Source organism: Saccopteryx bilineata, chromosome 3 (genome assembly GCF_036850765.1).
Source record: "Saccopteryx bilineata isolate mSacBil1 chromosome 3, mSacBil1_pri_phased_curated, whole genome shotgun sequence".
Taxonomy (NCBI): domain Eukaryota; kingdom Metazoa; phylum Chordata; class Mammalia; order Chiroptera; family Emballonuridae; genus Saccopteryx; species Saccopteryx bilineata.
The window spans coordinates 309907481-309920538 of NC_089492.1; the positions used below are offsets into that span (position 1 = coordinate 309907481).

The 13058-nt window shown below is 51.0% G+C and overlaps 1 protein-coding gene across 5 annotated transcripts in view; it reads right to left on the reverse strand.

Annotated features, from left to right (window-relative positions):
- The window catches only part of TRPM4 (transient receptor potential cation channel subfamily M member 4), a 47575-nt gene extending 35349 nt beyond the window's left edge, over positions 1-12226 (reverse strand). For 2 of the 5 annotated variants that reach the window (XM_066271596.1, XM_066271595.1), the window contains exons 1-6: positions 12086-12226; positions 11708-11775; positions 6336-6510; positions 5853-6033; positions 5514-5677; positions 5164-5347 (exon numbers count right to left, since the gene is read on the reverse strand). In XM_066271596.1, the coding sequence (XP_066127693.1) occupies positions 5164-5347; positions 5514-5677; positions 5853-6033; positions 6336-6510; positions 11708-11775; positions 12086-12109 (796 nt within the window). In that variant the 5' untranslated portion in view covers positions 12110-12226. Of the gene's footprint in view, positions 1-5163; positions 5348-5513; positions 5678-5852; positions 6034-6335; positions 6511-11707; positions 11776-12085 lie in introns of those variants that run through there. The other 3 variants (XM_066271597.1, XM_066271599.1, XM_066271598.1) reach the window with 3 other exon arrangements.
- Between the last annotated feature and the right edge of the window lie 832 nt (positions 12227-13058).

Genomic DNA, 13058 nt, shown 5'->3' on the forward strand with positions numbered 1-13058 from the left:
GAACAGAGAGATGAGAAGCATCAATCATCAGTTTTTCTTTTTTCTTTTTTTTTTTTTTGTATTTTTCTGAAGCTGGAAACGGGGAGAGACAGTCATACAGACTCCTGCATGCGCCGGACCGGGATCCACCCGGCACGCCCACCAGGGGCGACGCTCTGCCCACCAGGGGCGACGCTCTGCCCACCAGGGGCGACGCTCTGCCCACCAGGGGGCAATGCTCTGCCCCTCCGGGGCGTCGCTCTGTTGCGACCAGAGCCACTCTAGCACCTGGGGCAGAGGCCAAGGAGCCATCCCCAGCACCCGGGCCATCTTTGCTCCAGTGGAGCCTTGGCTGCGGGAGGGGAAGAGAGAGACAGAGAGGAAGGAGAGGGGGAGGGGTGGAGAAGCAGATGGGTGCTTCTCCTGTGTGCCCTGGCCGGGAATCGAACCCGGGACTTCTACACGCCAGGCCGACGCTCTACCACTGAGCCAACCGGCCAAGGCTAATCATCAGTTTTTCGTTGCGACACCTTAGTTGTTCATTGATTGCGTTCTCATATGTGCCTTGACCGCGGGCCTTCAGCAGACTGAGTAACCCCTTGCTCAAGCCAGCGACCTCGGGTCCAAGCTGGTGAGCTTTTGCTCAAACCAGATGAGTCTGCGCTCAAGCTGGCGACCTCGAGGTCTCAAACCTGGGTCCTCTGCATCCCAGTCCGATGCTCTATCCACTGAGCCACTGCCTGGTCGGGCACTAGAATTAAGAAATTTTTGAGAAAGGACAGTGAGGGGGAACTTTTCCTAATATATATCAAAACATCTTTTAAATTTTTTAAATGTTTATTTTATTGATTTGAGAGAGAGAGGAAGGGAGAGGGAGAAACAGGAACATCGATCTGTTCCTGTATGTGCTCTGACCGGGGATGTAACCTGCAACCTCTGTAGTTCAGGACAATGCTCTTTTTCTTTTTTCCTTTTTCTTTTTCTTTTCCAAGTGAGAGGAGAGTAGAAGCCAAACTCACACATGTGCCCCAACCAGGATCCACCCAGAAACCTCAGTCTGGGGCCAATGCTCTGCCCATTTGGGGCCATGCTTGCAACCAAGCTATTTTAAGCACCTGGGGCAATGTGCTTGAACCAATCAAGCCATGGCTGTGGTAGGGGAAGAGAGAGAAAAGATAGAGAGAGAAGGGGAGGGGGAAGGGTGGAGAAGCAGATGGTTGCTTCTCCTGTGTGTCCTGACCTGGAATCGAACCTGGGACTTCCACACGCAGGGCTGATGCTCTACCGCTGAGTCAACTGGCCAAGGCCAGACGATGCTTTAGCCAACTGAGCTATCCAACCAGTGCAAAACATCTTTAAACTGATGTAATCAACATATTTTGGCATAGGAATAGGGAGGTAGAAGAGTAAAAGGTTCAAAAATAGATTTCAGTGTGTAAGGGAACTAAATATGTAACTGAGGTGGCATTTTAAATCATCTGGAAAAAGATAGTTTATTCATAAGCGTAGACTCCTTACCTCAAAAGATATAAAAATAATTTCCAGATGGATTACATTTTTAAATACAGAAATCTAAGTAAGATATTAAAAACAAGACTTAGGGAGCTTAGGGAGAATGTTTTTATTGAAATGAAGTGGGATGAACCTTTTTTTTTACAGAGACAGAGAGAGAGTCAGAGAGAGGGATAGATAGGGACAGACAGACAGGAACGGAGAGATGAGAAGCATCAATCATTAGTTTTTTTGTTGTGACACCTTAGTTGTTCATTGTTTGCTTTCTCATATGTGCCTTGACTGTGGGGCTACAGCAGAGCAAGTGACCCCTTGCTTAAGCCAGCGACCTTGGGTCCAAGCTGGAGAGCTTTGCTCAAACCAGATGAGCCCGCGCTCAAGCTAGTGACCTTGGGGTCTCGAACCTGGGTCCTTCACATCCTAGTCCGATGCTCTATACACTGTGCCACCGCCTGGTCAGGCTGAACCTTTCTTTTAAAAGCAGAAAACCTAGGGACTACAAAGGAACAATAAATATATCTAACCACATAAAAATGATAGCATTTGTATGGAAATAGAAGCCATATTAAAATATCTCTTAAAAAGTTTGTGATACATCTAATAGTCAAAGAGTTATTACCCATAGGATAAAATCAATTCATACAAAACACAAGAAAAAACACAATTTAATTTTTTTTTATCTTAGCAAAAGACGAAGGTAGAGAAAGAGAAAAAAAAACATTGATTGGTTGTTCTACTTATTTATGCATTCATTGGTTGCTTCTTGTATGTGCGCTGACCAGGGATCTAACCCACAACCTTGGCTTATCAGGACGATGCTCTAACCAACTGAGCAACCTGGCCAGAGCCAGAACCAGTTTAAAAATTTACAGAGGGGCCTGACCGGGCAGTGGCCCAATGAATAGAGCATCGGACTGGGATGCGGAAGACCCAGGTTCGAGACCCCAAGGTCACCAGCTTGAGTGAGGGCTCATCTGGTTTGAGCAAAAGCTCACCAGCTTGAGCCCAAGGTCACTGGCTCGAGCAAGGAGTTACTCGGTCTGCTGAAGGCCCGCGGTCAAGGCACATATGAGAAAGCAATCAATGAACAACTAAGGTGTTGCAATGTACAATGAAAAACTAATGATTGATGCTTCTCATCTCTTCATTCCTGTCTGTCTGTCCCTGTCTATCCCTCTCTCTGACTCTCTGTCTCTGTAAAAAAAAGAAAAAAGAAAGAAAAAAACAATTTACAGAGGGGCCTGACCAGGCAATGGCGTAGTGGATAGAGCGTCGGACTGGGATGTAGAGGACCCAAGGTCGTTGACTCAAGCAAGGGGTTACTCGGTCTGCTGAAGGCCTGCGGTCAAGGCACATATGAGAAAGCAATCAATGAACAACTAAGGTGTCGCAATGAAAAACTGATGATTGATGCTTCTCATCTCTCTTTGTTCCTGTCTGTCTGTCCCTATCTATTCCTCTCTCTGACTGTCTCTCTGTCTATGTAAAAAAAAAAAATCTGCCTGACCTGTGGTGGCGCAGTGGATAAAGCGTCAACCTGGAAATGCTGAGGTCGCTGGTTCGAAACCCTGGGCTCACCTGGTCAAGGCACATATGGGAGTTGATGCTTCCAGCTCCTCCCCCTTCTGTCTCTCTGTCTCTCCTCTCTCTCTCTCTTTCTCTCTCTCTCTCTCTCTTCTCTAAAATGAATAAATTTTAAAAAAAATTTAAAAAAAAATCTGTGATGGAAGTGAAAATTGCTACTTTTAGAAAGTTATCTAGTCTATCTGTTAATATATACATACAATGATACCACTCAGGGCACCTACTACAGAGAATTTAAAACACCTGTATGTAATTCTGTACATTTACACAAAGGTATTTATTCAGCATCGCTTGTCACGCCAAACACTGGTATAACATTACGTGTCCATTAATTTAGAAACATAAATAACAGATGGTACATACATGACCAAGGAATAACATACAACTATTATCAGAAGAAGATACAAGAGAGAGAAGTTGGGATCTAGAGGGATGGCCATAAGAAAGTGTAATGTGTGACCCTGGCTGGATAACTCAGTTGGTTAGAGCATTGTCCCAAAGCACAGAGGTTACAGGTTTAATCCCCAGTCAGGGCACACATAGGAACAGATCACTGTTCCTGTCTCTCTCTCTCTCACTCTCTTCTTTCCTCTCTCTAAAATCAATAGGATAAACATTAAAAAAAAGAAAGTGTAATACATGTATTGTATAAAAAGAAACACCATAAAAGTGGAAATATAATTGCACAGAATTTTATAAGCATAGAGAAAGGTATAAAAGAATAAAGTCCAAATTGTGTAAGACTGATTACCCCAGTAGAGAGGGTTGGAGGTAGATAGGAAAGATAATTAAATCTTTCTTTATATACCTTTGTATAATTTGATTTGTTCCAAAGGGCACACATTGAAGTTGCCATAATATATATGTTGAGTGAAAAGCCAGACTCAAAGGTTATGTATTATATTATTCCATTTATATGTGACCTTCTGGAAAAGAAAGAAATGAGAGGGGTGGTGAAGAGATCAGTGGTTGCCAGGGCCTGAGGGCACACAGGAATGAATGTCTTCAGTGTAACAGGACCGGTCTGTGTCCTGACTGTGGAAATGGTCATATGAATCTGTAATCACAGAATTGCACACCCCCAAAACTTAAGTTTTATGGTATGACAATTTTAAAAATAAAAGATTAAAGTCACTAAGTAAAGTTTAAGAATGAAGCAAAACCTGACCAGGCTGTGGTGCAGGGGATAGAGTGTCGGCCTAGAACACAGAGGACCCAGGTTCAAAACCCCGAGGTTGCTGGCTTGAGCGCAGGCCCATCAGCTTGAAGGCAGGGTCTCTGGGGTTGCTGACCTGAGCGTGGGACAATAGACATGACCCCATGGTCACTGGCTTGAGCCCAAAGGTTGTTGGCTTGAAACCCAAGGTCGCTGGCTTGAGCAAGGGGTCACTCACTCTGCTATAGCCCCCCAGTAAGGCACATATGAGAAAGCAATCAATGAACAACTGAGGTGCTGCAACAAAAAATTGATACTTCTCATGTCTCTCCTTCCTATCTATCTGACCCTCTCTTTCTCTAGCAAAAAAAAAAAAAAAATTTAAACAGAAATGTTTGCAAAAAACCAGATTTTCTTTTTAAGTGAAAGGGGCCTCTCTCTCTCTTCCCTTCCTGCAGCCATGACTCAATTGGAGCGAGTTGGCCCTGGCACTGAGGATGGCTCCATATTGCTTCCACCTTAGGTGCTAAGAAGAGCTCAGTTGCTGAGCAATGGAGCAATGCCCCACATGGGCAGAGCATCGCTCTCTAGTGGGCTTTCTGGGTGGATCTCAGTTGGGGTACATCCAGGAGTCTACCTCCCATCCTCTTACTATTTTTTTTTTTTATTTATACCCAGCAACTCAAGTCTGGGGCTGATGCTGAAATCAACCGCGCTATCCACAGTGCCCAGGGTAACACTCTGACCAATCAAGCCACTGGATGCGGGAGAAGAGGAAGAGGGTGGGGAAGAGAAGCAGATGGTCGCTTCTCCTGTGTACCCTGATAGGGGATTGAACCCGGGATGTCCACACGCCAGGCCAATACTCTATGCATTGAGCCAACTGGCCAGGGCAAAGATTATTTTTAATATTTAAAAAAGAAGCCACTCACCTCCCACACCTGTCTTCTGCTGGGCAACATAGGACTCGAAGCGCAGGCGGAAGCGGTTCTCACCGCCCAGGTGGCCGTGGGTGCCATCATCTACCAGGAAGAAGGCTGAGTAGTTGTAGTCGAGAGGAAACTGGACTCTATCCTCGGGGTCACCACGCCACGGGTACCTTGCAGGGAATGAGCCCTGGGGGACAGAGGGGCCAAACCAGGGAGTTTTTCCACCACAGCTGGGAGGACAGACTCCCACCCCTCCCCCACACACCAGGGATTCCAGGCCCCCGGCCCCTTCCCCCTCAGACCCAGGGGTCCGGGCCCACAAACTCTTCCTTTTCCAAGGCCTTGGGTCCTACCTTGGGGTTAGTGAGGGCCTCTCTATTTCGAACCACACCCCAGGGGGCCACGCCCATGGCCACCACCTTGGTGCCCCCAGTGCTGGCTGTCTGGTGGTCCCGCACAGCTACACCAACGTGACGGCCAATTCCTGTGTGCAGCCCCCCAGTGACAATCCAGGCCCCTACACAGAGACACAGAGTGGTGGCTAGGTCCAGAAACGAGTGTGGAGAGACAGAGAGAGAGGGAGAGGCAGAGGGTAGAGACAGACACAGCTAGAGGGGGGAGAGCACCCAGAGCAGCGGGGCAAGAGCGGCAGCCCCAGCCCAGGAGGCACAGCCCGCACCCAGCCCGGTCACCTGTGCTCTGGGCAGCCCGCACCAGCCCGCTGCGCAGCAGGTCCTGCAGCCAGGTCTGGAGGACAGAGCCCCCCGACCCCCCCAACACTGACACCACCAGGTTCGGAGCCCGGAAGCCCCATGTACGCGTGACCAGATTATAAACTGTAGCTGGATCCGTGCGGTCAGAGAGCCGGAGGAACTGTGGACACATGGGAAAAGGGGACACAGGAGAAGGACAGAGAGCAAGAAGGAAACAGAGACCCAGGGAGAAAGGAACAGAGACACAAAGGGTGGATGACAGAGACCCGGGCGTAGGGACAAAGACCCAGAGAGAGAAGGGTAGGGTGACAACAGAGACACAGAGTAAGGAGAGTGGGGTGAGACAGGGATGGGCAAATGGGGAGACAGAGTGTTCAGCTGGGGCGCCTAGACCCCATCTCTGAGCCCCTTGCATGAGGTCAGCCTCCTGCCGACCGGCCCGCCCAGACATGCAGGTCTCACATTGCTGGCCTTGCGGCTGGTACCCAAGAACTCCAGCTCCCCATAGGCATCGGTGGGCTTCTCTGTGGTGTGTAAGTCACTGTTCCAAACGGTCACCACGGCTGCCCCAAACGCATCCTCCACAGCCACTGACAGGTGGACACTCCGGGGACGCCCACACTGGCACAAGAGCCCTCTGAAGGGGAGCGATAAGGGGGACCATGAAACCCAGAGGTGTCCCCACCAGCCCCAAGCATTCTGGAGAAGTGTCCATTCTTCTGCCTGCCCCCCAGAGGTAGTCACAGTCCCTGCTGACCCTGGCCCTGCCCCTCCTGACTCCAGCCAGCCTAACGGAGACACTTGCAGCAGGAGGAGAGACAGTCAGTCACCTTGCTCACTAGAAAGGAAGCATGAGCAGGCCCTCACTGGACCCACAGGGCCTTCAGGGGTCCTCGCTGCCCCCAGTCCACGCAACCATATTCACCATGAAAAGAAAAACCAGAGACAGAGTTGGAGAGCACGCGTGTGGTGGAGGTGAAGGCAGCTGTGTAACTTTGGGCAAGTGGTTTCACCTCTCTGAGCTAACTTGCCTCCTCAGATGAAAAGACAATAACACAGCCTACTTTGTAGAACTAAGAGGAGCCAATGACATAATGCAAAGTTCCCTGCAATGGGGGCTGCATACCAGACTCTGCATGAACTCCACACAGAGCTTAAAATAACCTTGAATAACAAACACAGTGAGAAAGTTATTCCTTTTCCAGTCTCGATTACTGTCAAGGAGAGAGGCTCAGCTGGTGGCTGAATCTCTTGCTATGCTTTCTTTCTAACACAGAAAAGCCATCTCCAAGCTCAGAAAACTGGGCTGGCAACAGCATCTAGTGAGAAAGAAGGTCAATACTTTCATTTGCTTTTTACTATAATTGTCTTCTACGGCTTGTTTCTTTCTCACTGCGGCAAATGGATCACGTATGACACCATTTTCCCTAAATAAATGTACAAGCAGCCCTTGCTCTCTAAATGCGATCAGCACCCAAGTTTTAAAGAGCAAGGAGCACAGGTTTGGGGATGAGGGATTTAGTTGCAAATGTACCTAAATCTCAGATCCCTGATTCCAGAAAGAATTCAGAGTGAGGGGAGACCTGCACTTATGGAAATGGAGAGCTGTGACTCGCAGACCAGTTTTATGGGAAGGACAGCACAAGTGGCACATGGATTTGGTAAGAGCTGTGAAGACAAATCTTTGGTCAACAAAAGGATGGCTACCTGACCCTGGCCAGTTGGCTCAGTGGTAGAGCATCAGCCGGGCGTGAGGAAGTCCTGGGTTCGATTCCCAGCCAGGGCACACAGGAGAAGCGCCCATCTGCTTCTCCACCCTTCCCCCTCTCCTTTCTCTCTCTCTCTCTTCCCTGTCCGCAGCCAAGGCTCCATTGAAGCAAAGTTGGCCCGGGCACTGAGGATGGCTTCATGGCCTTCGTCTCAGGCACTAGAATGGCTTCTGCTGCAACGGAGCAACGCCCAGATGGGCAGAGCATCGCCCCCTGGTGGGCATGCCGGGTGGATCCTGGTCAGGGGAATGGGGGAGTCCATCTCTCAGCCTCCCAGCTTCTCACTTGAGAAAAACAAAAAACAAAAAACGAATGGCTGCCCAACCCACACGCAGGAAGAGCAGATACACTCAGCCCAGCTCTGGCACAGTGAAGACCACAGCGAAGGACACACTGTGCCTCCTTCCTGAGCCTCCCTCCAGGCTCCTGCCATGCCTCAGTTTACCCACTTGATCCTTTCACCCATCTCGACCCCATCCTTGATCTCCCTCCTTCCCTTCCATTTACTTGCCACTAGCCCTTCCTTGCAAAACTTATTCATGGAATCTTTCAGAACCTGAGCGGTCCAATACAGTAGCCCCTAGCCACACAGGGCTCTTCATAGTCAAATAAGTTAAAATTAAATACAATAAAAAATTCAGTCTGGTGCTCACTTCGGCAGCGCATATACTAAAAAATTCAGCCTGGCCTGATCAGGTAGTGGTGCAGTGGATAGAGCATCGGCTTGGGACGCAAAGGACCCAGGTTCGAAACTCTGAGGTCTCTGGCCTGAGCCCAAGGTTGCTGGCTCAACTGGAGCCTCCCCGCTCCCCCTCCCAGTCAGGGCACATGTGAGAAAGCAATCAATAAACAACTAAGATGCCTCAGCTGAGTTGATGCTTCTCATCTTTCTTCCTTCCTGTCTATCTGTCTATCTGTCCCTCTCTCTGACTCTGTCTCTGTCAAAAAAAAAAAAAAAAAAGAACATTTCCACCTTTCCAGAAAGTTCTGGTGGACAGTGCGGGCCAACTCCCCTCTCCACTTCTCACCTACCCTCCTTCCTCTCAGGGTGGCCACCCCAACTGAAATTGCTCCCGATAAGATCAGCAATTACCTGCATGTCCCCAAACACAACGGCCTCTATTCAGGTCTCATCTGACTATCACCAAGTGGCACTGGTCACAGCTGAAAGGCTCTGGTTCCCGAAAGCCTTTTCCTTGGCTGAGCACCCTTGCCCCCCCAGCGGTTCTGTCCCTCCCTCTGCCATAGCTTTCCTTCCTCCACACCCCACCCCACCCCCCGTGTCAGCGGACCCCAGATCCAGGACGGGTCTGAAACGCAGTGGCCCCAGGGGCCAGATATGCCACTTAAGGGAAAGAAGTATCAGGTGGAGAGTAAGCAGCAGTATCAGAGGCCATGGTGGCTTGAGGCATGTTGGGGGGGGGCGGGGGGAGACATCCAGAGAGAGGTTTTCTCATACTGCCTTTCCATAAAAAAATAAAATTTAGTCCTGGCCGGTTGGCTCAGCGGTAGAGCGTCGGCCTAGCGTGCGGAGGATCCGGGTTCGATTCCCGGCCAGGGCACATAGGAGAAGCGCCCATTTGCTTCCCCACCCCCCCCCTTCCTCTCTGTCTCTCTCTTCCCCTCCCGCAGCCAAGGCTCCATTGGAGCAAAGATGGCCCGGGCGCTGGGCATGGCTCTGTGGCCTCTGCCTCAGGCGCTGGAGTGGCTCTGGTCGCAATATGGCGACGCCCAGGATGGGCAGAGCATCGCCCCCTGGGGGGCAGAGCACCGCCCCTGGTGGGCGTGCCGGGTGGATCCCGGTCGGGCGCATGCGGGAGTCTGTCTGACTGTCTCTCCCTGTTTCCAGCTTCAGAAAAAAAAAAAAAAAAATGAAAAAAAATAAAAATAAAAAATAAATAAATAAAATTTAAAAATCAGTCAGAGAATTGCTAGTTTTCAACCTCCTTGACTTGACACTTTTCCTCGTAACATTTCACCTACTTTCAGTCTCCATGGCCACCGACAGCTAGGACTTCTCACATTCCAATCCCAGACCTTCCTCTGAGTCACCTGGGCCCTTCCAACTCACTAGATCTCTCTCTTTTTTTTTTTTTTTACAAAGACAGAGTCAGAGAGAGGGATAGACAGAGACAGACAGACAGGAACTGAGAGATGAGAAGCATCAATCATTAGTTTTTTGTTTCACATTGCAACACCTTAATTGTTCATTGATTGCCTTCTCATACATGCCTTGACCGCGGGCCTTCAGCAGACCGAGTAACCCCTTGCTTGAGCCAGCGACCTTGGATTCAAGCTGGTGAGCTTTTGCTCAAACCAGATGAGCCCTCGCTCAAGCTGGCGACCTCGGGGTCTCGAACCTGGGTCTTCCTCATCCCAGTCCAACATTCTATCCACTGCACCACCGCCCAGTCAGACCCAACTCACTAGATCTCACACTGTCTCCAAAACTTCCCAAACCTGCTCATCCTCCTGGGTCCCTCATGTTGGGGACAGCCCCACTGTCTCCCAGTCCTTAGGCCAAATGTCCAGGAGCCACTCTTCTACTCCCAAGTCCAGCAGTCTCCAAGCTCCTGCCCTTGTCCCTCTCTCAGTGTCCCCACAGTCCTGACCTGACTCAGGCCTTTTCCCCTCCCACCTGGACCCTTGACCAGCCTCTTCTCTGGCTTCCTGAAATCCTACCCATCCTCCCACAGCCCCGAGAAGGTCCTTCCACACCTAGAGTTGACCCTGCCGTTCCTGTGGCTCCCCAGCACCCCAGGACAAAGTCCCAGACCTTTGGGGTGGCATTTGAAATCCCCTGAGGTCTGGCCCAGCCGATCCCTTCAGCCTCCACTCATGACAACACTCTTGCACCCTGAAACTTGTTCCATTTTCAAGTTGCATCACCTTGTCAATAGAGGGCAATTTGCACATGCTGTTCCCACTCCTGGAATCACTGTCCATGTTCCTCTCTCCAGCCTGCCTTCAACTGTCAAACTCCACCTCATCCTTCAAATGTCATCTCACCAGCCACTCCTCCAAAAGATATTAGTGACACTGTCTCCTGCCTACTCTTAGCCAGATGCCTCCTCTCCACTTCCACGGGGCCTAGGGGCACTGATCTCCCTGCAGTGCCAACACTAGACCAGGGGTTCCGAAACTTTCCTGACCACACTCTAGTGTCCACCGGTAAGTTTTTGAGCACTCACCCCCATAAATATAAACCTGTTTGTTTTTATACATAATTACAAGCCAGACTGCACTAATATAATATGTTCACAACAAAACACACACTAAGGTAGGAATGTTGACATTTCCCACGCCCCAAAGATTGTCTTGAGAATAACTAGAAAGCCAGAACCCACTTGAGAGAGCATCACTGAAGGACAGCAGCTGCTCACAGATGGCAAACAGCCCATTGGTCTCTCGAGAAGTCCCGACACACAGCATGCTGGGCCTGCACGGGCAGTACTTGCGCCCTTCCCATGGGAGTGCAGACATTTCTCAGTGCTTACCCTGTGCTGGGCACAGTTCCAGAATTATCACAAGCATTTAATTCTCATGAAAACCCCAGGAGGTAGGGTCCGTTTTTATGTCCAGATGAAGATAAGGCCCAGAGAGGTGCAATGATTTGCCCAAAGCCACACAGCATGTGTCTTCCAAGCGAAATTTGAATCCCGGCAGGGCTTGTGCTTCTGTAAAGTATGCTGTCTTGGGAGCGCTGAGTGATGGTTTCTTGGATGGGTGGATGGGTGGATGGGTGGATGGATGGATGGATGGATGGATGGATGTATAAAACAAGAGACAGCCAAAAAAGAAAACCAGAAAATGACACAAGAGACAGAGACAGGGAAAGAGAGACAGAACCAAGTCCTGGCGCTTTAACACTGACCCTGAGGGGGAATATGGGAAATTGGAAGTATCTGCCTACACGCAAACCCTCCCCCAGGGACAGCGCCACCAGAGAATGCTCTTGGAAGTGTCCCCAGTGCCAAGAATGGGGGGGGCAAAGGGTGGGATCTGCGGTAGGCGGGGCCAACGGTCTGGGAACCTCCGGGCGGGTCCCCAGGGCGAACTCCTCACCCCGGATCTGTGGGGTCAACGATGAATGTCGTGCACGTCTTCTTCTTGAAGATCTTGGGGATCCAGCTCTGGGGACAGCGACAAGAGGTGGGGTGGGGGACCCCGTTTAGTTCTATGGGACACGAGTTACTCACCCTGTGTTCTGCCCAGCACCAGGAGTCAGCGACCCCAACGTCCTACTTCCCTAGACTCAGCAGTCCCCACCCCCACACACAGCCCCCCTCCTAGCTGCTCCCAGGGACCCAGGAATCCGTGTCTCTCCAAAACCCTTCTTCGTCTGACCCAAGAATCTGGGTCTCCAGCACCCCCCTCTTGGGAACCAAGAGACCTGGCTCCCAGCTTCCTGTTCCCTCAGATCCAGGGGTGCGGCCACTGTACCTGTTCCTTCTCCGGACCCACCATGCTGTCGCAGCCGCCGCAACCTATCCGGCTCCCCACATTCCACCCCACCAGCCCAGACTTCAGGTCCGCCCTGAACAAACCGGATCTGCCACTTCGCAGCCCATCCTGAGGCGGGCCAAGGTCGGGGGGGCGGGGCGTCTCGGACACACGTAAAGCGCGAGGCGGGGCAAAGGGCGGGACAGGACTGTCCGACAGAGAGCCAGAGAGAGACCCAGGGACCGGCGGGGGATGCAGTGCACAGACTTAGAGAGAAGGGCACAAAGACCGGGGTGGGGGGGGGAGAGACTGAGAGAGAGGGTACAGAGACCCAGAGAGGAAATGTCAGGTGAGGGAGGGGACACATTGACTCGGAGAGATCAAGACTTGGGTGGGGGAAGACACTCAGAGTGAGAAAGACAGGCTGAAGAGTGGGGCGGGGGCGGGGGCGGGGGAGGGGGCATAATCCTGAGGAGGGAGGACAGGGACCCTGAGAGAGTGAATGACAGAAACCGAGAGGCGGGAAACCATGAACAGGAATGGGGACCCAAAAAACTATAGTGACAGGATGAAGAGTGGGAGATATAGACACATAGGTAGGCAGCGCCACATGTCTCTTGTTAGCTCTCTCTGACAGGGACAGCTGCGGCCTCCTGGGTAACCTGAGCACCCCTGCTGTATTTATAGCCCTGGTCTGGCCCAGTCCCCTGCCCCCAGATCTGAGTTCCAGGGACAGGAGGTCATGGGTATGTGTGCTGGGGGCCGGTTTCCTCTTGCCCCTCTCTAAGGCCTTCCTGTTGGCATCCGTTCTCCCAGCATAGTACCCTATTCTGGCCAGAACCCTACACACACAGTCTAACCCCCAACCCTCATAGCAGTGGGCTCACCCCACAGATACATCCCTCCTGGTCCCCAGCTTCTCCAGGCTCCACCAACTTGGCCCGTTACAAGTCTAGCTGTTTTCTTTGCAGCT